The sequence below is a fragment of the Ursus arctos genome, unplaced genomic scaffold, assembly GCF_023065955.2.
Source record: "Ursus arctos isolate Adak ecotype North America unplaced genomic scaffold, UrsArc2.0 scaffold_14, whole genome shotgun sequence".
NCBI classification, from domain to species: Eukaryota; Metazoa; Chordata; class Mammalia; order Carnivora; family Ursidae; genus Ursus; species Ursus arctos.
Window position 1 is genome coordinate 54,300,091 of NW_026622808.1, and position 24,082 is coordinate 54,324,172.

A 24,082-nucleotide genomic window follows, 5' to 3' on the forward strand; every position below is an offset into this window, starting at 1 on the left:
AATAAATGAATAAGAATTGAATACTCAATGTATGGTCCAATAATACCCCCTTGTATAGTCCCAGTGACAACTGGCTGAATCATTTAAAAGCTCTGAGCTAGGTTTCCCAATTCTAAATTACCCCTCACCCCCTAAAAACATCATTCTGACTATCCACCTTTCTTGGCAACTTTCCGACTCATATTTTGCTGCTGTTGAAACTAGGGGATATATCTAGGAACATACTGGATAAAAGAGAAGCAGACGTTTCTAGGTATTAACGTGGGTGCTGCAATGAATATACAATCAGAGGACAAGACTTGTTGTGTGATTCCCTCCTCATGCAGCGGAAAACCAATTTACTTAATTGCCCGGGCTTAAGGGTAATGTCATCATGTACGGCTTCCTGTTTTATACTGATGAGAGAATATTAAGTTACTAATGGCACAAGTCAGTAAAAAAAAATTCACAGGCCATGAACTAGCGTGCTAGAAAAAGAACAGAATTGGCAGGTGATAGAATTAATTTATGAAATGTCATGTTTTAGATACCTGACTCTGTGAAAAGATGACTTTATACTTCATATAGGACCTATAGGTAAGGCAGGAGCATGTAAATTACATGAAAACCTCAAATATTCCTAACTCCAAGCTCCTCTTACAGAAAGTGTAATCTAGCTCAGTCTAAAGTGAGCACTTCTTTAAGAATGTTTAATGAGAGGTGCCTGGCCAGCTCTATCGGAGGAGGACGCAACTCTCCATCTTGGGGTTGTGAGTTTGAGCTCCACGTTGGGTGTAGAGATGGTACAAATAAATAAATAAACTTAAAAATAAAAGAATGTTTGATGAATATTAAAATCAAAGTACTTTGGATTTCTAGTCTCTCATCATGTATTTCTTAAGCATTAGTTAAGATGGAGGGCACTGCATTGGATCAAACACCATCAACATTTTAATATCCAGCAGATAAATCACAAACACAATTATCTACATGAGACAGCAAAGGTAACTAATGCTTCAAATAAGATTCTTTATCTAAGAATTAAGGTTACGACAAGAGCTGAGTTAGAAAAGCCTTTTCCAGACCAGATAAGGGGACTTTATGAAGGTAACATTCTAGTCTTTTCTCTTTTCCTTTGCCTTCCCCTCCAAAGAAAGGCAAATGACAAACACGAGTAGAAGTAGAGTTGGCTGAGAATACTAGCGTATGCCTTTTCCCATCGCGATAGAAGAAATTTGTGACTTTTTTTCTTTTAAAGGGCATTTAAAGTAACAGTGAAAGAAATGCTAATAGGTTGTAGCAATTGGTGAAGTTCTGGAAAGCCTTGAATCAGAATAATTAGGGAAACTAGAACTTCTAAAATGGAATAAGCCAGATGATAAAAAATAGAAATGGCAATGAAATTGTACTGAACTATGGCTAGGTATGGAAACATCTGTTTTTTTTTTTTCTTTTTTGTCTTTGAAGAGACCATCTGTATTAGTTACTAGGGTTGCTGTAAAAAAGTAACCAAACTGGGTGGCTTTAAACAACAGAACTTTCTTCCCTGACAGTTCTAGAGGCCAGAAGTCTGAATTCAAGCTTCCTCTCCAAAACATCTGGGAGAGGATCCTTCCTTGCCTCTTCCGACTTCTGGAAGCTGCAGGCATTCGTTGGCTTGTGGAAACATGGCTTTGATTTCTGCCTGTATCCTCACATCACCACCTTCCCTCTGTGTCCGTGTCTCTACATGGTGTTCTCTCTGTGTGCTTGTGTCTAAATTTCCCTCTTTAAATTTTTTTTTTATTGAGGGAGAGTTGATAAACAATATTATATCAGTTTCAGGTGTACTGCATAGTGAAACTCCAATTACATACATTACAAAATGCTCACTGTGGTTAAGTGTAGTCAGCTTCTATCACCATACCAAGTTATTACAATATTATTGACCATACTCTCTATTCTGTATTTTTCATCCCCATGACTTGTTTTACAATTCCGAGCTTGTACCCCTTTATCCCCTTCATCAAACCTCTCTCTTCTTATAAGGACATATTGGATTAGGATTCTACTCCATTATGATGTCACTGTCACTAAACTAAATGTATCTGCAACAACCCTAATTTCAAATAAGGTCACCCTCTGAGGTATTGGTATAACTAAAAACATTTCTGTATCTCCTTTACTGCCAGCTACCACACTCACACTCAGAACACACCACAACACTTCGGATACCAGATATGTGTGTGTTCTCCACACCAAGGAATCCTCTGACACAACTGGATGTCCTATAATTCAGTTCTGACACTATCTGTGTGGTATTAGCATCAGATCCCAAGAATTAAGAGCTTGGTCCCAGAGGACCCCCCACTTTAGATACCAAACCCCAGGCTCAGACTGTCTCCTGAACCTTTGACTGACTGGCTGTAAACCGGGGTTCCCATGACCCTCTGCTTAGGTTCAATCATTTGCCAGTACGGCTCACAGAACTCAGGGAAACATTTATTTACATATACCAGTGTATTATAAAGGGTATTATAAAGGATGCGGATAAACAGCCAGATGAAAGGGTATATAGGGTGAGGTGTGTCACCTCCCAGCATGTAGATGTGTTCACCAATTTATGAAACCCCATATTTTTGAGATTTTTATGGAAGATTCATCACATGGGCTTGATCAATTATGAATTCAGTCTCTAGCTCCTTTCCCTTCTCAGAGGATGAGTGATAGGGCTAAAACTTCCCAGCTTCTAATCACGGTTTTTCTGGTGACCAGCCTTTATCCTCGAGCTGTTCTGGAGCCCACAGAGAGTTACCTCTTTCGAACAAAAGCATTCCTATCACCCAGGAAATTCCAAGGGTTTTAGGAGCTCTGTGGCAGGACCCAGGGGCAGAAATCAATATATTCTATTATTTCACAACTAGGCTTCAGGACTTGAACAGATCTTTTTTTGGGGGGGAGGGGCACACAATTGAAGTCATAACATTATCCTTTTAATTTGCACATGATCCTAGTATGTTGATATACCTGTGTTACATACACTTACATTTAATATGAAATCTTTGTCAAATGAATAAAACTGAGTTGTCCATCCAGCCATCTTTCCTTGTTTTTATTTATTTTTTCATCCAAAGGACAAACCTTGAACTCTACTATACACCGCTGACATCTTAGCTAAACAGAATGAAGCTATCCTTAAGTCAGTGCAAACAGGCCTCCAAGGGCCCTTGTGATTCTGGATTCACAGTTATGTTACCAGCTGGGGGGTTTGTGTGGCTCACCAACACTGAGTCATTTCTTAATGGTTCTCCTCAAAGTGTCAGTTCTTCCTTGAAATCTGTAATTCTTCCTCACATTGAACCATCACAAATGAGGAGACAAAATGGGACATAAGAAAATATTTCGTGTTTTGAGTGCATAAAGATTTAGGCTTGAATCTAAGATCCACACTAACTAGGTCAGTGACTCAGGGCAAGTTAATAAACTTCTCAAATCCTTAGTCTATACATCTGTAAAATGAAAATTCTCCCTGCTAATGCCCAGAGAGATATCGAGAAGAAAGCTCTTGGCTTGACACAATTGAGGTGCTTAGCGACTGTGTCTTGTTTCAACTTCATAATAAATATGTCATGTTGAAAACTGACACCTGTAGAAGGAAACTTTCCCTTCAATAGGGTACTAATGAAAAAATCGTCATGGTCATATGTATAATTATGCATTTGATATAAATACAACAAACACCAATTTTTATTAAAATTATAATTTATAGGTTGAAGTAACTGTGCTCACTTTGTGGTAACTACAATAATAAAATGAGATCACAGCAGAACTGGGAATGCAGATTTACTCATAGAACAAACATTTCCCGAGCATCATATATGCGCCAGATGTTTTTTTTAGGGACAACGTGTCAGAGCCCCGGGTGATATAAATAGCAGGAGGAAAATGACACAACTTACCCCACCTACTTTCTCAAAGTGAGATCCATCTTTCTTAAAATCTGTGAGGGCCCCATTGAAATACCAGGTGAACATGATGTCTAACAGGGGGTCATGCTGCACTTGGCAGGGCAAAATGACACTTTCGCCAACAGAGACATCCATGTTGGATGGTGCCAAAGTGATTCTTGTTGGTTCTATTAAGGAAACAAGAAAGGTTTAAGTAAAACATTGGCATTGTTATTTTGATGGAAGCATTTTCACAAGCTTATGGTTAATCTAACATTTAGGGTACATGATTAAAAGTCTTCAAGATTAATATAGACATTTTTATGCAGATCTGTAATGTATTTCATTGGATCCACAAATTCTTGTTAAAAGAATTAGGATATTTGAATTTATAGAATTTATCAGTTAAAAATTAAAGTCACCTGTAAACAAGTTATACTACTACTACAAAATCAATTTTAACTTCGTTTTATTGCTTTGTGAAATATGGGGGTAGAAATAGAAACTACTGAATTCTCACTGACTGTGAGTGACTAAAAAATGCATTGCTACCAAAATTTAAATAGACTCGAACATTTAAAAGACCACACAAAAGATATTTAGAACAGGTACTATAAGAGGAATGCTAAGTTAAAATGTTAATTAATGTGTTTTCCCCCCAAATGTCCCCATGTACATTTCCTTCTCCCTATCATCACAATAGTCCTCCCATCTACCGTGAATTAAACTTCTCGTGACCCCATTTTTCCATTGTTGCTCCTCGTTTGTTGACTCCATGTTGCAGCAAAAGTCTTTGAAAGAATCATTTATGTGTGCTGTCTATAATTCCTCTAGTAAATTCCCTCTTTAATCCATCCAGTTAGCCTCTGGCTCCCCACAACCCATTTGCTTTTGTCAAGGTTCCCAGTAATCACCCTGCTGCAAACCAATGGCCCATTTTCCAATCTCATCTTACTTAACTGACCTCTCAGGAGCATTTGCTACCCTTGATCATTGTCTTCCTGTCAGTTCACTTTCTTTTCTTGGTTTCTGGGACACCAAATTCTCTTTGTTTTCTAGAACCGTCCGTGCCGGTGACTCCTTATCTATTCCCTCTTCTCTTCCTAAATCTCAGAATGTTAGACTGCCTCAAGCTCAGTCCTTGGTTTTTCTCATCCTCTGTCTTCACTCACTTTCTTGGTGATTTCAGCAGTCTTTTATTTTCAAGTATATATCCATATGCTAACAACTCCCAAATGCGTATCTCTATCCTTCATCTCTCTCCCCAAACCAGAATTCATATATCCAGCTACTTCTCCCAGGACACCTACTTGGGTGTTATGATAGATGTTATTGTTCACCATAATTTCCTTAAACACATACAGTAGGATTAAATTATCAACACCTTTGAATTCAGGCATAACCAAATGCTAATGCTTGGCCAAAGAGATATAAGATGGAGTTACGTGTGGCACCAACAGGCAGAAGCCTGGAAGAACCAAGAGACCCCCTAATGTGTAGTCTTTCCTCTTCCACTGTGACAGGCAATGTACCAGATGATGGAGGCACTAGGACCCTTTATTCCTGAATGAAGACAGTATGGCTGACCCACCATGGACTTGCTGTATAAGCAAAACTTAAGTATTTGCTATTTTAACCCACTGAAAGGTTGGATTTGTTGCTAATGCCAGAATACTGTGGTCTGCTTACACAAATAGAGCCTAATGAACATTTCATACTTAACACATCCAAACTGAACTCCTGGTCTACCTCTTCCCAAACTTGGGAACCTTCCCATCTCAGTTGACTGTCATTCTTTCTGTTATTCGCCAAATGCCCTGCAACCATCCTTGTCTCCTTTCTCTTGGGTCTCACATCCAATTCATCAGCACCTCCTGTTGACTCTACAAGCAGCGTATTTACAGAATCTGATCCTTTCCCATCAATTCCTCTGCTGCTACTTTCACTTGGTTCATTATCATCTCCGGTCTGGTTTGCAGTCGCGGTCTTCTGAGCTCTCTCCCACTTCTGCTCTTGATTCCCCGCAGTCTGTTGTCATCAAAGCAACTAGACTAAATCCTCACATCATACTCCTCCTCTGTTGATTTGCACCAGCCTCCACTTCTTACTCCAACTAAAAGCTAAAGTCCTAACAAGGCCTACAAAGCTCCTCCATGATTGTCCCCAAGGATTCTATTTGTTAACTCCTCCACGTCCACAAAATCTTTGTCTAGACCTCTCTTTCTCACTGAGCCTACTCCAGTCATGGTGTTTCTGCTCCAACTTACCGTGACCATACACTACTCTGTATTTTCTCAACTGTTTGCAATTTTTTCCTTCTAATAATTTCCTTGTCTTTTATTCCTACTGCATGTTTTCTTTCTACCTTTGGTAGAAGGTAAGATTCATGAGGGCAGCATCTTTATCACTTTGTTTGCCAACACAGGCCAAGCACCTGACACATAGTAGGTACTCATTTTTTTTCTTGAATGAATAAATAAACAACATATATCCACAACTCTAAGTGACTCTCATTGATGGCAAAGATTATTCCATGGGCTTAAACATCTCCAGAAAATATCAATGATATTGTGAAAGAGTGCATTCAAAACATCTGACATAATAGAGTAGCATAAAAGTTGATCATCAGCAGATGCTATTTGTAATTCTTCTGCCCATCATACGAGCACACAACTAATGTGTTCCCTGGTGCACAGTGTGGTGTGTGAAGTAAGAATTGTTCTCTTGACTTCCACCTGTTAAAAGTAAGTGCAAACAGGTTCTACCTTTACAGTGCACTGCATATTGTAAAATATCTATTTTTTTCCTTTGATCTTAATAATATACCATACAGTTCATCTCTACATAATGCAATCTTCAAGAAATAAACTTACCTGTAACAACCAAGCGTGTTGTGCCATTTGCTTTTCCAAACTGGTTTTCTGCTATGCATGTGTAAGTTCCAACATCAGCTTTAGTCACATTGGCTATTTTAAGTCCTCCATCTTTTAAAAAAGAAATTCTAGAGAAAAATACAAATTAGACAAATAAATGTATAATAGTCATTTTTCCCAAATAAATAGCAATTTTTAAATAGAAGTATTGCCTTAAGCTAGGATTTCTATGGCTAGATAAGCCAGTCCCTAGCCTTCTTGGGAATAAAGAACACTAAAACAAAATTTACACACACACACATACACACACAGCTGAGTAAGAAAAGATGCTCTACCAATTTGAACTTTTCTTGACATTTTTATGCAGCATTACTTAACAGCATTATTTAACATTATAACTACTTTCAGGGATGCCTTTATCAAATAAGTGTGAAATGTCTTCTAAAAATATATGGTGTGGTAGATTGTTCACGATGGCCTAGCCTTATCAGTTTGGAGAAAGTAGAAAATAGACATGACATGAATTCCCTTAACTTTGAAACAGTATATGAGAATTGAGAAACTCTCTTTCTTTTCATAATGAACTTGGGAGAGTCACATTTGACCCAATATAAATTCAAATTTTGCAAAATAACATGTTCATGGTCACCTGTGAGCTATTGCAAGGATCTGGGCAGTACAAATGAAGCTTACATTAGAGTTTCTGAGCATATGCTTAATGTACTTAAAGTTTTTGTACCTAACTAATTAATTAAGGAAATACAAATGAGTGTCTTATATGTGCAAGGGACTCTCTGGGATTATAGTGTGAACAAGATAGAAAGTCTCCACCTTCATGGAAGTAACAGTTTACTGAGCAACATAGACAATAAATAACCAAGTTCAGATATTTGAGAAGTACTCTGAAGGAGACAAACAGGGTGATACAATAAAGAGTAATAGGTATAAGGAGTGTTTCCATGATTAGGATGCCTCTGAAATGCCTCTTAGAAGAGGTATCATTTGAAATGAGAAAGAAGAATGAGAAAGGGCTTACCTGTCATTAGTCAGATCCATGAATCTTAACTGCACATCTTGTCTACCCATAATTATTTCCCCTTTCCTTGAATTCCTAAAATCTTTACTTACCCATACCATACATTTAACATTTAGGATGCCTTTTATCTTGTATAATTCATATCTTTAGTATGTGCTTGTCATATCTATCCAAAGACAAGGTCAACTTCCTTAAAAAGGTTTCCAACCCCAGTGTCAGCATGACGTGATATATGTAAACCGTGATCAGTAAGCGTTTCCAACTTGTAGGCTCTACGGTAGACAGGAAGGATGCTAAGAGCATCAGACTATAGTAGACGATCTTAACTCAATTTCTAAGTATTATCCTGCTTGATGCAAGATTTGGAGGTGAGTGTCAAAAGTGTGATTAGTCTGAGTTTATCCAGATACATATTTTATATTACACACATATTTTTAAATGTATTTTATATTACCTATACATACATATTACTTTGATGACCTGTAATTTACTTTCACTCAAATCTTACTTCCATTTTCTTGAGTGAGAAAGTGATCTGAACACAGAGACCTATTCATCATCCCAGGTAGAGTATCCATGAATGTTTGTTGCTCGTGTGATTTTTTTTTTTAATTTTTAAAAATTTTTTTAGAATGTCAAGGGACGTTTGAAACAAAATGGTTTGAGAATAATGGCCTAGAAAGCTAATCAGGGAACACAGGACACTGTATTTTAATTGGAGGAGTAAAGTACAAGGGTTATAAATGCCAAGAACTTTCCTACGTAGCTGTGAAAAAGGTGTTAAATCTGATTCCCTTCGTGGAACCCTGACCACTTTGATGGGTATGAAGTGCCTGCTGATCACTTTTCTCAAAGAGATCATTGAAGAAAAATCTCTTTATACCTTAGCTTGTCAGAGAACAAAGATTTTCTTAGTGTGCAGTAATAGAAAAGAGGAGACCCTGAAGAGGGACACAAGCAAACCAAACACTTCGGATATGGAGACTGGTTTGAGACACATGGGGAGTAATCTGAAAGAAATGTAAGTATTTACCCCAAAGATACAGATGTAGTGAAAAGAAGGGCCATATGCACCCCAATGTTCACAGCAGCAATATCCACAATAGCCAAACTGTGGAAGGAGCCAAGATGCCCTTCAACAGATAAATGGGTAAAGAAGATGTGGTCCATATATATATAATGGAATATTACTCAGCCATCAGAAAGAATGATTACCCAACATTTACATCAACATGGATGGAACCGGAGAAGATTATGCTAAGTGAAATAAGTCAAGCAGAGAAAGACAATTATCATATGGTTTCACTTATTTGTGGAAGACAGGAATAGCAGGGAGAACATTAGGAGAAGGAAGGGAAAAATGAAGGAGGAAATCAGAGGCGGAGACGAATCATGAGAGACTATGGATTTCAGGAAACAATCCGAGGGTTTTAGAGGGGAGGGGGATGGGTTAGCCCGGTGATAGGTATTAAGGAGGAGCATGGAACACTGGGTGTTATAAGCAAAGAATGAATCATGGAACACTACATCAAAAACTAAGGATGTACTGTATGGTGATTAACATAATATAATAATAAAAAAAGAGAGAGAGAGAGAGAAAAGATATATATAAGTCTGATCATGTAATTCTGCCATGACCCCCAAACCTGGCTTAGACCGCTTCTCTGGCACCACACGGCTTATAGGAGGAAATGATTACATCCTAAGCCTGAGAAGTATTTTCTCATCGGGACTCCCCCCTCCCCCCCACAATTTCATGAAGCCTCGTGAATACCACCCCTTGTTTACTTTTCTCCAGTCACACATGCTTTCTTTTAAATGCTTTTATGCTGCTTCTTGTCTTGGCGCCTTTGCAAACACTGTTCCCTATGTCTGGTTAATGTGTACTGAACCTTCAGCTTTTGGCCACTTCCCTGAACCTTGGGTCCAATTGGGTGTTCCCGTAAATGATGATACATCTTCTGTGCCTGCTTTATAGCATTTGACAACTGGCCAATGACACATTTGTGTGCTTATTTGACTAATTTTCTCCTCTAGTAAGCTCAGAGACTGTAAGCTCTCTGGAGGTAGGGAGAAGGTCTTGATAGTGCCTGATTTACTCACCGCTAAATTCCTAGAGCCTTCAATCACTCCTGACACAGAGTAAATATTCGAAATTGATACTCGCTGAATGAACACATGACTGTATGCCTCTACAGAGTCACTACAGAAGAACTGGGAGTAGTGAAGGCAGGTTGCAAGGCACTGAGGATTTTAGAAATTATAAGAAAATAAATTCAGAAAGTGTGCATACTATTACACACATACACATGTATATACCTATACACGTATCTGTGTATTTATGTGCCATATAGAAATCTACCTATATATATGCACATGTATATGCATATGGTTGACCTGTGAAACACAGATTTGAACTGCATGGGTCCACTTATTCGAAGATTTTTTTTTAAATACAGCACAGTATTGTAAATGTATTTTCTCTTTCTTATGATTTTCTTAATAATGCTTTCTTTTCTCTAGTGTACTTTATTATAATAATATAGTATATAATACATATACAAAATATGTGTTCATTGACTCAGCTGTTGGTAAGGCTTCTGTCAATAGTAGGCTCTTAGCTAAGTTTTGGGTGAATCAAAAGTTACACTGGATTTTCCACTTTGCATGGGGTTGGCACCCTTATCCCCCATGTCGTTCAAGGGTCAACTGTGTAAATATATACGTGAAAAAAAGAAAGCTGAGACAATAGAAAGAGAGATGAAGAGAATTTAGAAATTCCTAGGATAAGAGGACTACAAATGTACTTTTACTGTGAAGAAAGAAATTAAGAAAGAGGGAGATACTGAAGATAAAGGTGGGGAGAAAGGGAAGGAGGAAGGGAGAGGAAGAGAATGAGAGAAAAGTTACTGAGAAAAGTCTCTGAATGAGTACAAACAAGGGCAATGCTCCCAACCCATTTTGCTTGCTAATCCTATCTGTAAAAATTTTGGGCCATGACCCTCAAAGTAGATAGGACTTGACCGATAGCATTGCTCAGTAAATTTAATCTGCCTTTACTAGGCAAAAAAATAAAAATAAAAATAAAAAAATTGCAGCTTTGCTGGAGATTTTAATATGTAAAGAAAGCAGGCTAGGAAGTGGTTATTAGAAGGTCTTAAAGATATTTAAATAGTGAGGTAATCTCATCTGCTCTGAGATACAGGCTGGAGGTAGAACTCAAAGGTCCAAGCAGCTGGGCAACTGACCGCTTCTAAGATTAGCAAGCATGACACTAAAGTAAAAATGTCCCGGTTAACCGAACAAATATTCACCTGAAGCTCAGACCTTCTGATCTGAGTATCACAGAACAGAGACAGGCGATTTCAGATATCTTCACATGCTATGAATTAGCGTTAACAGCTAACCTTTCACTACAAATATAGAACTATTAGGGATATTGGACGAACTACAAAACATTTAGTGTGCGAGGTTTTTTTTTTTTTAAAGATTTATTTTATTTATTTGACAGAAAGAGAGACAGCCAGCGAGACAGGGAACACAAGCAGGGGGAGTGGGAGAGGAAGAAGCAGGCTCCCAGGGGAGGAGCCTGATGTGGGGCTCGATCCCAGGACTCTGGGATCATGTCCTGCGCCAAAGGCAGACGCTTAACGACTGAGCCACCCAGGCGCCCGTAGTGTGTGAGATTTAACAGCTGTAAATGAGCAAACCTATCTTCATGACTATGCCAAGATGAGGAATAGTTTCAAAAGCAAGGCTAACAACTTAGGAATCACACAGATTCCAAAACAAACATATTGACTCTCAAAAAATGCAAACTCTGTACATTGTAAAATTTTGAGCTAATTGGGTATTTTCTTCCTAAATTGGTTCTTCCAGTAAGATCTAAGAGGCCCACAGGGCATTTCACACAACATAAAAATAAACAATATTCAGTAAATGGATGGAGTAATTGTTTCTCAAAAGAAAACCTTCAATAACCCATGCTTCCCCACAGAGATCCAAAGTGAAAATTTTATACTACTTCAGTATAAATGAAATTGCTTTCTAAGCTTTCTGGGAACACGTTTTGCTGCAAATGGATGGAGCTGAAAAGGTAGATAACAATGAGTGTCTCTAAGTCTTGGCACAAAAAGTTAAACAAAGATTTATGAGATTAACATTCAGAAATGTGGGACTCCAGTTTCCTTTGAAAAATGTAGAATTTAAATCACTGTGACATTTTTGACTCCTTGATCAGTTTTATAATATACCTTTATATATCTCCTTTTATCACACTTTCCTTTCCTGGTAAAAGAGGTTAATTATTTTACTTAACTCTGTGCAGTCTATGGTTAGTTTGGGATAAGTAAAGTTAATTGCTCTAAGCTGCTCTAATGGTCCATTCTATAAATTCAGTGATGGCACTGAATTTATGACTGTTAAGAAAAGCTGTTTGTTCAGAAAGTTGACTGCTATGTAGGCAACCTGACCTGTACTTTATGATGACATATAACTACTCATAATAACACAGCATGTTTTAGAATGGGAACAGTAGAGGATTATGCATGCGAGGCAGGACTGCTGAATATATTGTTTTACCCTTGCCTATGTTCTGAATATTACGGTAATTTATTCAACTTGAATTTTAACAAACACGCCGCAACTCTACATTTTCTCAGGAAGCACATCTCAGTGGAGATGAAATCACATGAGATCGTAGTGATTAAACTGCTGTATAGAAAATAACAAGGCTATTTTGGACTTCACTTTCTGAGTACATATTCGAAGAGATGGATGCTTACAATTAGCCGTCAGAGAAAAGTACTCACAATGCATATATTATAGGATAAATAATGACAGTTAAGAAAAGCAAATATAAATCGATGAAAATGCACGAGAAAGTAAGGGTAGTGAAAAAGAGCACAACGTGCATGTTCTCATTGCAGCTCCCTTGCAGCCCCAAACACTTGGTGAAAGAACTTCTGCCCCTTGAGTTCAAAGATAACGTACACACACTATTTAGGAAAATTATATTAGAAGTTTCATTCTTTTAGTTATACCATTTTGGGCTTCGTCTTATAAATTCAACAGTGTTAGGTTAGTGATTTATTGGTTGGAAAATCTCCAAGGAAAAGAGAGGCAGAGTGGAGAAGATTCAGCAGTTAATTATCCTATTTTTGACTAAGCACTAGGCTAATACTGTGTGGCGCTGTTATTTTGTTGGACACACAGATTACATGGAACAGGCATCTGAGGTCCTAGAAAGATGTACTTTTTCCATATCAATTAACATTCTTCATATTCATGAGAAGAAAATCGACCGTAAAGGAACACAATCGTTACTTTTATAAAACCTTTCCAAAAGCATGTCTATCATGACGAATAAATCTGGAGCTCAATTTTTGTTACAACGGTGATGCAATAGTTTTTCTTCTAAAACGGACTCGAGCCAATAGAACAAAAGGCCCTTAAAAGGGGATTTTCAGTTTGAATTATTATATAAAACTACTCATCTAAGTAATTCATGGGGCCAAGGTAATCCATTTGAAACATTTAAATCCTTATATAAAGAAGTATCTGCAAAAAACAATAAATATTCCTATGTATGAGGGAGTAAACCAAACAAGAAAAATAAACAACTCTCTAATGGCTCATGTATTTAAAAGAAAACCTCAAAGGGAATACTTAAAGGTTCAAAGCGGCAGCCTATTTGACACTATTCTTTCCTGCTTGAGAGATAGACTCATAAGTGAAATCAATGAAAATCCGAATGTCAGTTGTATTACTTATACTATACATAGAGCTGATTCAAAACTGCCTAAGTGAGCAGCATGGTTTTCTGATACTTCATCCCTGAATTAGACAGACCTATGCACCCTGGCTCAAATGTACAACCCCAGGCCCCTCCTGTAAGGGCGAGGTCCCTTACTGCATGGTAAAGAGAACATCAAAATACATTCTTTCTCTATAGGAAGGCAGACACCAAAGAGAAAGAAAGGGAGCCCAACGCAGGGTTCCATCTCAGGGCTCTGAGATCATGACCTGAGCCAAAACCAAGAGTCAGATGCTTAACCAACTGAAACACCCAGAGCCTCTGGGAACCACACTTTGAGTAACAGTATTCTAAGCTATGCCTACGGGATTATCCCTCCTTCAACTTTAATTTGTGAAACAAAGACAAAAATGATGCTTAGTCCATTCATTCCAGTAGTTACTCTGAAAAGATGGTTGCAATCCCTTCTGCCAGGATTTCTGGAGCCACTCAGTTTCCTGTCCGTCCCTGAGTCAGTTTCTGCAACGCATCTAAAAATTCTGAGTAATATTCTTGATTGAGTCCTTAGCTACAGTTCCCAAATCCCTAAAGGATATGAGCAACCACAAATTGGTGCCACATACATAGTATCTTTCAATATATATTTGTCATCTTAACTAATATGAAGGGGTCAGAAGCTATCTGCCATATAGGGAGGACAAGGTTTTATCACAAATCAAGAGTGGTCCCAAAACCATCTGCCTTGATATTGTGTTCTTGCAAGATAGAATGGTTCTGGTCCCATCATCCTAATTCCAACACTGTCTTCTATTTTAGATATTCATCCATGTATAACTGGCCATTTACTTCTGCAGTGTAACTAAACTTGCTGAGATACAGAGTTCTTTGAATATTTGAGAAGTGCGAGAACTCTATGCAGAACAAATACACAGACATAAACAACAATTACAACGAATGTGATACAATTCAAGTTGAATCTGCAGACATCAGGTTGGCAACTCCTGCTAGCAATTCAACTCATCCCATCATAACAAGACTGTGTTCGAAAGCTTTTTATCTCGGATGCTTCGGTGTTAGTCTTTTTAGGTGCACCTTATTAAGATTTTCCTTCATGATGACTGTGTACATTTGGTGACTAGCCCCTTAAAAATTATCTTGCACAAAAATAGAGTGGTAGTGAAAATACTGAGAATGAACTGGTGGTTGCCAGAGGGGAGAGGTATGGAGGGAGGGGCAAAATGGGTGAAGGGGAGTGGGAAGTACAGGTTTCCAGTTATGGAATGAGTAAGTCACGGGGGTCAGAGTCATGGCATAGGGCATATAGTAAATGGTACTGTGATAGCATTGTATGGTGACTGATGGGAGCTACAGTTGCGGTGAGCATAGGTAACACATAGACTTGTGGAATCACTATGTTGCACACTTGAAACTAATGTAACATTGTGTATCAACTGTACCTCACTTAAAGAAAAAGAGTAGTAATGTTGCACTACTCAAAAATGTAGAGTCTTAGGTCACACATTCATTCACAACCTGCGGTGGGTTGCAAACTGTTTTCTGAGAAAAATCTCAGTCCTAACAATCTGCACTTTCTCGTCCTTCCTCCATGCAGACATATGATCATTGTCTATTCACACAGGTTCTGGTGAGCCACCACACCTTTAATCAGATGATATAAACTTTACTATTAGTTCAAATGACTCTTTGTAAGCACTGACTCTCCGTCTTCACAGCAGCCCCTCCTGTGTACCCTACATTCTTGACACCAAACGTAACCTTGAAACAATTTCCATCTCAAGCTCACTAAAAACATACATGTGAGAGATAATATGCATGGAAAATTAGCTAGAAGAATGTAGTCTACTTCTTTCTCAAGAGCCTTAAGTCTTAACACTTGGATTGCAAAGAATAAGAAAAAAAAAACCCTTTAACATTCATTGAGAAGTCATTGTATTTTTAAAAAGATTTTTAAAATTTAATCATTTGAGAGAGAGAGAGAGAGAAAGCATGAGCAGGGGGCCGGGTCACAGGGAGGGGGAGAAGCAGACTCTCCACTGAACAGGGTGCCCAACCCGGGGCTCGATCCCAGGACCCTGGGATCATGACCTGAGCCAAAGGCAGATGCTTAACTGACTGAGCCACCCAAGTGCCCCAAGAAGTCATTGTATTTTATGAATGTGCACTGTGAGTACTATATGACTCAATGGTCCCTTCATGACAACCCATTGGATTTGGATATACATTTACATTTTTATGCCTAGGAAGAGCTGCATATCTCCTTATCAAATGGTCTCATTTCACCTTATGGACATCAAGGATTCTGTAATTGGCAGTATTTTTGTCTGCTTATTTTTAGCAGAAAGCTCTGAGCCAAAATTGTGCATCTCAAATACATGAATGGATCCACTGGCTCATGTTTTGTAAACTTCCCTCAGATACTCATCCAACAAGGATTTACTGAACACGTACTATGGATCGTGCTCTATAAGAGGCAGTAAGGACACCCTAGTAAGAATTTAGGCTGTCCTAATTAATATAACTTACATTCTACACAAGTGGAATGCTGGCATCTTTTTTTCTCCACATTTTTTTCCTCCTCAGTGTGTACTTTGATAAACTGTCTCAAGTTCTTTGAGGAATGAGACATGATATAAGTAAATGAAATAAACTAGGAGACATCAAGTTATTAAAATGAGGCTAAAGTAATAAAGAAATAATAAATAATAAAAATAGCGAGGTATCAGTATTTTAAGTACCTAGAAAAACATATAATTTGTATCAGGTTTTAAAATACTACCATTTTTTCAAGTAAATTAAGTAACTTAATAAATACTGGAAATAAAGTGCCTAATAAAATCTTTTTTTTTAAAGATTTTATTTATTTATTTGAGAGAAGAGACAGCCAGCAAGAGAGGGAACACAAGCAGGGGGAGTGGGAGAGGAAGAAGCAGGCTCCTAGCGGAGGAGCCTGATGAGGGGCTCGATCCCAGAACGCCGGGATCACACCCTGAGCCGAAGGCAGACGCTTAATGACTACGCCACCCAGGCGCCCCATAAAGTGCCTAATAAAATCTTAAAAGTAAAGTTAAACATGCCTCTTTCTTTAGTATTTGAATGTAAAAGGTCAGGCAATAATTTTTTCCCAAACAAGATAGATTTTTATCTATTCAACCTCAATTATAGATTTTTTTTCAGGACTTCATACTCACAAAGGGTCAAACACTCTCATCTTACAGAAAATGCTCTAGGAATAAAATCTTCATTAAGATAGAATTTTAAAATATCACAAATAAAATCAGGAAGTGGAAAACAGGTCAAAGTACAAAATCAATTGTTTTTAAGTTTGTTAAGCAGTAAGAAATTTAACTCAGTGCACCAACTCATTAGAACTTATATAACAGATCATAAATTATGAATAACACCTTCCAGCATCAGAATGCGGGAGGCAGCAACCATCACTACTGAAACACATGTTTATTTCTTTTTTATGGAAGTGCAACGGCACCTCACCTAATCATCCATTCAACCATCCATCCGTCCACCCATCTATCCACCCCCATTTCTGTTAAAGTTTCAGGGGGGGGGTGAAGAATTAGAATAAGGAAATTATTTATTTTCAAAAGGAAGCCTCAAGTAGAAATTTATTTAAAAAGCAAATTTTTGTATATTTTTAAGAAACTGTTGTGGTGAATTAAATAAGAAAATTATAGGGGTGCCTGGGAGGCTTGGTCAGTTAAGCAGCTGACTCTTGATCTCAGTTCAGGTCTTAATCTCAGGGCTGTGAGTTCAAGCCCTGCTTTGGACTCCAAGCTGGGCATAGAGCCTACTTTAAAAAAAAAAAAAGAAAAGCAAATTATAGATATATTTAAGAAATGGAAACTGCTCAAAAGAGAATTAAATTCACTTCAACAAGTATTTTTTGAGGACTTAAATTGCACCAAGAGTTTTGGAAAATAAGAGTAGAATTATCCCCTACCCTTTGAAGACTTGAAATCTAATGGCTCAGGGGCATACCTATAGTTCATGCACAATTAACCATAAAATGTAATCATTTGGTAGGAAATTTTTTATACCTAAGGTACAAATTTATCCAACTCTACCTTCAAGATACGTAGTATCTTTTTTCTCCATGTCACCCACTGTTACCCTAAGTCAAGCCTCCAGTCAATATGGTCCTGCCAACTACAAACCACTTCCTAACCAGATCTGCGCTCCCTCCCTTTCTCTCTTCAACCCACTCTCCATACTTTAGCCAGAGTTCTCTTTGAACTAGGTCATGTCACTTCTCTGCATTAAGACCTCTGATGATTCTTATTCTATTTAAAATAAAATCCAACATTTTTACCATGGTCTTTAAGGATCCCATCTCCGAGACTTCATATTTTATTTGTTTGTTTGTTATTTTTTTTCCTGAGGCTTTATATTTTGTTCCTCTCCTGATCCATACATGACACCTCTGTGACACTGGTTTCCTCCTGATTCTCAAATCAGTCAACCTCAATCCCAGCTCTGGGCCTTGGTTCTTGTTGGGGTGTCTTCCTGGAAGGCACTTCTTTCAATTCTTGGCATGATCCATTGCTTCTCACCATTTAGTTTTCTGCCCCAGAGTTACTTCCTTAATGAATCCTTTTTTTTTTTTTTTTTTAATAAAACTCTGTGTAGGGGGCGCCTGGGTGGTGCAGTCGTTAAGCATCTGCCTTCGGCTCAGGGCGTGATCCCAGCATTCTGGGATTGAGCCCCACATCAGGCTTCTCCACTATGAGCCTGCTTCTTCCTCTCCCACTCCCCCTGCCTGTGTTCCCTCTCTCGCTGGCTGTCTCTCTCTGTCAAATAAATTAATAAAATCTTAAAAAAAAAAAAAAACTCTGTAATTCTATATATATTTTTCTTTATGGCTAAATAAATTATCTTTTTAATTTATATGTACTCTGCCTCTCCCTTTTGCAATTTCTATGAGGTCTTTTCAACTTATCTGCATTCTGTATTTCCCTTCTGCAAGTCCCATGAGGAAGGGACCGTGGCTGCCTTGTTCATGTGGTTTCCTCAGAGCCTAGGCAATGCATGGCACGTGGGAGGTGTGCCAGATTGCACTTCCCAAAGGTAGCCACAGTTAGATTTCCCATCCCACCTGCTCCCCTAGAATCTTGCTATTGTCTCATCAAGAGGTAGAGTCTAATTGCCCTCCCTCTGAATCTGGTTAGCTTGGTGATTCCTTAATAACTAGTGTAATGCTAGAAAAGTGGGGTGTTGTGTCTTCTGAGCCTCAGGGACTCACCTTCCATCTTGCTACCCTGAATATTCACTCATGAACTCATTAGCTGCCTTGTAAGCATTTCAGCTCCCTAGAGCCACCATGCTGTGAGGAAGCGCAAACTAGCCCACGTGGAGAAACCACACGGAAAGACCTTGTGACTGCCAAAGAGAACGCAGGGCATAGCCAGCTCCCAGCTGTTCTGGCTCTAGCCACTACCAGACCACAGTCATGGAAGACAAGCTAAGCTAATACCTAGTCAAGCTTGGCCGAGCCTTTTCCCAATTTCTGACCCACGAAACAGTGAAATCGAACAAAGTGACTATCTTTTACACCATAGGCTCTCAGGGTGATTTGTTATGCAGCAATAGTTAATGGGAACTGTAGATGTTAAATAAATATTTGAGGAATAAATGAATGTTGAAATGAACAAATATGTATGGAACAGAGTCTGAGGGTACAAGGATAGATAAGCAAAAGGCTCTCTGAGAACCCAGGTCAGATGGCCTTCTGCACAAACAGTTCTAATACACTGTGTTAGATGATACAATGGGATAAAGAAACCAGCCAGAGGAAATTACAAGAGCAAAAAAATGCAGGATGAAATGAGAATTCTGTCCCTTTCTCCTTTTTAAAAAAATTTATTCAAAAGGCAATGGTATGCACCCCTGTCCTGTAACTTGGTAGTGTTGAAAGAGTCAATATTCTTACTCTGAACGAAAGCATCTGATTTTTCCTATCTTAAATGCATTATCAGGGAAAAAAAGCAAAGGTGTTATATGATGATAGTACAAGTTTCTACAATAGCATTAATATATTTTTTCTTTCAATTTTCAGTGAGAACAAGGATACAGAACATTGACTGGGCTATAGGCAAGTGTGTGTGGGATTTGGGGGCTTGAGTGAGAAATGTTCTATGACCAAACAGATGCGGTATGGCGGGATACACCCAGTAAGTAAAACATTTACCCTGAGTATGGGTATGAATTAATTATGCGGTTCTAACAAGGAACTGGCTTCAAACAGATTCCAATGTCTAGCATATTCAAATTCATTAACCGGCTTTCCCCTACCAAAATCATGACACTGATAAAATATTTTTTAAAGTGGCCTTAACTTTAATGATTCATGAAAATATAATTTGAAATACGGATTTAAGAACCACACGGTCATCTGCAAAATTTACCCGATATGATTTTTGAAAACAGCAATTCCAGGACGCCTAGGTGGCTCAGTCAGTTGGGATCCAGTCCCACAGCTGGCTCCTTGCTCAGCGGAGAGCCTGCTGCTCCCCCTGCTTGAGCTCCCTCTCACTCTCTCTCTGACAAATAAATAAGTAAAATCTTAAAAAAAAAAAGAAAGAAAGAAAGAAAGAAAGAAAAAAGCAAGCAAGCAAGCAGCAATTTCCTGGAGTGCCTGGGTGGTTCAGTGGGTTAAGCATCTGACTTCAGCTCACGTCATGATCTCAGGATCCTGGGATTGGCTGCATTGGGCTCCGTGCTCAGCAGGGAGTCTGCTTGTCCCTTTCCTTGCTCTGCCCCTCTCCCCACTTGTGTTTTTCTCTCTCTCTCTCTCTCAAATAAATAAAATCTTTAAAAAAAGAAAGCAATTTATTTAACAACATTTAGGTAAAATTTATTTATTTAAGAAGGTTTAAATAATGGAAAACTCAACTGAGAGTTATAAAAGACAAAAGTTTTTACTCACATTTCTTTTTGACCCAGTCTCCTCCTAAAGTACTCCTCCTAAAATACTCCTAAAGTATTTGAGCAACATGATGGAAACAGTTAATATTAAAAGCAACATGAACGGCAACGGTATGGTACCTTTTCCTGAGACTATATCTAGAAGCTGCTATAGGAGGTGCTTCACACACACACTATTTATTTTTATCTTTGCAACCTGAGTCCCCTGAGATAAAGAAACATGAGTGAAATGGAGCAACAGAGTTGGACATGATTTTTCCAAAGGAAACTTCGTCCTTTCTTTGCTCGTCAGGGAAGGTCAGTATTTTTGTCCGATCGTTGGGAGGAGTATGTGCCAAGCAAATACAACCTAACAGACTGGCTAACTTTGCAATAAGGCCCCATTTCACAAATAAGGAACAAAAGACTCAGAGGTTAAATAACGTGCTTAGCTCCACCTACGTGGTAAGTGAAAGAGCCAAGATTTAACCCACACCTTCCCGATTCTGACGTTTTGCTCTTTACACCCGCTAAAATTAAGTCAAGAAGGAAATCAAACCTACATTTGCTACATCTGACACAGTGAATAATGTTACTTAGTATGCTGCATGCCCATCAGGCATAAATGATTCATGTAAATAATGATACAAATACATACGCAGAAACTTAAGTGTCTGTGGTTAATGGAAGAAGCTCTGTAGGCATGTTCTGGTGGTTGAAGAGTGGGGGACGGCAGAGAGGAAGTGATTGGGATGGCTTCCCAAGAGCCCTACCCAACCCAAAGGTCTGGATTGTATTGATTCTTCTCTTGATTATCTTCACTGTTAAATATTAGCTTAATCTTCTCATAGGATATGGGATGTAAGGGGCAAATATACCCTTTCCTCTTTTCTTTACAGCTGGAAGCATGAGAGAAATGGAGGTGTGGGTAATGGAACCCAGACAGGGAAGGGGGCTGCTCTCTCCTCTCTGAGACTGTTGTATACTTACTTAGGTATCTCAATCTCCCCTTTCATAAAAATGATCATCCAATGTTCACCTCCTTTGAAGGAGAGAGATGGTTCTCTATCTGGGGAAGAACTCAGGTCAGGCCTTCTTATTTTCCTGATCATATACGCACTTTAGCCCAGACACAACTGGAATAAATACCCAGTTCCACCTCTGTCTATGCCATCCACCATTTTGTTCAGATGGTGTTTTCCCTTCTCTTTTGCTCTGTTAGATTTTATAGATCCTTCAAAACATAGCTCCAGGGTTGCCTCCTCTGAGATGCCTCTCCTTCTGTGGAGCTGATTTTCCAGTTCCCAAGGCTGAGACAGCATCTCTTTTCTCTGTGCTTCTTCCTTGCTTCCATACACCTCCATTATAGACAAGGTGGCAGTGTCCAGTTTCCTCAGGCCAGTACAGTTTATACGTATTGTCTTGAAGGTAATTGCTAGCAGTGCCCCCTTTCTCTTTTAAAATGTGTCAGTGTATAGAATGAATTACATGGTCACCTTGATCATATAGTGTAACTGGTGGTTAACTTTTCCAAACTCTGAAGAGACTATGAGTGGGCTCTTTAAGTGCTCTTGCTATTTCGTATTCATCTGTGCATTCCCAGTGCTGGGAAAGCCCCCACTGCTGATTAAAGACAGATTAGGGGACAACATGTGTACCTTCCCTATAGCTATGGAACAGGGATGTCAATCTCTATTCAGCTAATATCCAAGTCCTGAAAGTGGCAACAACACACATATTACATAAAATTCTCCTTTGATCTTCTAAGTTCTCCAGTTCAAGATTAATTTGGAGCTAAAGGTACAGGGGCAAAGAATTACCCGAGATCTTGGCTGTTTGCCCAAGGGTAGATTAACTGAAATGCACTGAGCTTCCATACCTATCAGGTAGTTGTGAGGTAACAGCTGTTTAGACGGGCAGACTGAGGATGAAAAGGAAGATAACAGAATCCAGCTCTTCAGGTAAAAGGGGCAACAGAAGGCAGACAGAGAAGGGAGCAGCATTTTGAACAGTACGACACAAAAAAACTAGAGTCTACTGTGACGAGAGAGAGAGAGGAGCCAAGAAATGTGGGGGAATGGGGAAGGGATGGAGACAGAAACTTTGGCAAAGGAATCCTTGTTCTTCATCTAAGAGCTTGAAACAAGAGGAAGTGCCACCTACCAGATCTGCTGGTAGTAACAGAGCTCCTAGACACATCTTTACAGAGCAAGACTGTGGTGACTGGTAGTAGCAGTGGTAGAAATGCCAAGTGGTTCTTGCTCTGACAGAATTATTCTGGTTACTGGCAAAAGTTTTGCTTCTGCTTCTCAGTGCTGTCATGGAATTGCTTCATGTTTCACAGAAGGCAAAAGTGACCTGTTGGGAGCATTTCTTGAGCCTTTCAATTTCTCTACAAAGCTACTCATGAATTCAGGATGAGGTTAATGTAAGATTGCGTTAAATTTTTGCTTAAAAAATTAAAGTATAATTTATACATAGTGTAATTCACCCCTTTTGGTATGTAGTTCTGTGAGTTTTTATAATCAGTGTGGTCATGTAGCCACCGCTACGGTCAAGAACTAGAACAACTCCCTCACTCCTAAAAGTTTCCCCATGTCCTTAAATAGTCAACCCCTCCACCCACTCTGGCAACCGTGACCATTGTTTTCTGTCCTGAAGGCTGTGCCTTTTTCAGCAGTCATATAAATGGACTTATACAGAAAATAATTCTCACTGCATTTTTAAAGCCAGTTTCTAACTATATGTAAAAAGCATGTTAAGAATTGGTTAATACATTTTAAAAGCATTATGTGGATTATGGCTATTAATATTTGGGAAAAAAATCTTTACTATTTCTTTCTTTAAAAAGCATTTAAATTTCTATAATATTAAATGCTGCCTAGAACATTTGAAACAATTTTAATGTGTTTAATTAGAAGTAATGGGCCATTCTTTGACTCTCTTTCGAATTAAGGCTATTGCAATAAAATATTTACTATTATAAGTAATAGCATTCAACTGAAAGCCCCATTTTTAAAAATAATTGGCTAATGCATTGTAAGTACCACTAAGTGATAGAGAAAAGCTAAACATTCTTTAAAATATGCCAACTGGCTATTTCTTCTTGAATAACATGCCTGCTTGCATTCTCTAGAGTCTTTTCCAATTTTACTTTGCTTAAAGGAGAAAAAACATCCTATTTCAATTTGTCTTTTTTGAAAATATGTGGATTATAAGCGAATGAATGAATGAGTACAAGAACACTAAAACACTGACAGCTGGCGTACTACCACTGAAAACTCAAAGGGGCAGGGCATTTCTGTTTATTCAGACAACCTGCTTCGTACAAGCGGGAAAAAAGCACAATAACTTTTCTCAGTAGTGGATGATACAAATACAAAACAAAACAAGACAAAAAGTAAACAACAACAACAACTTTGCTCAGTATTGATGCTAGCAATTTCAAAGATTAGAATATTTGCATACCAGGGGACTTATCATTGACCTTTACTTAGTAAATCGATTACTTTTAAATGATGACTGTAAGCCATTTATCTAAGTCTATGAAAACAGGTTTCCTCTACCCTATAACTTA

At 38.5% G+C, this 24,082-nt stretch overlaps 1 protein-coding gene across 1 annotated transcript in view; it reads right to left on the reverse strand.

Annotated features, from left to right (window-relative positions):
- CNTN3 (contactin 3) overlaps positions 1-24,082 on the reverse strand; it is a 244,839-nt gene that overhangs the window by 58,152 nt on the left and 162,605 nt on the right. The window contains exons 11-12 of the mRNA XM_026501250.4: positions 6,779-6,906; positions 3,918-4,093 (exon numbers count right to left, since the gene is read on the reverse strand). Of these exons, the coding sequence (XP_026357035.3) occupies positions 3,918-4,093; positions 6,779-6,906 (304 nt within the window). The remainder of the gene's footprint in view (positions 1-3,917; positions 4,094-6,778; positions 6,907-24,082) is intronic.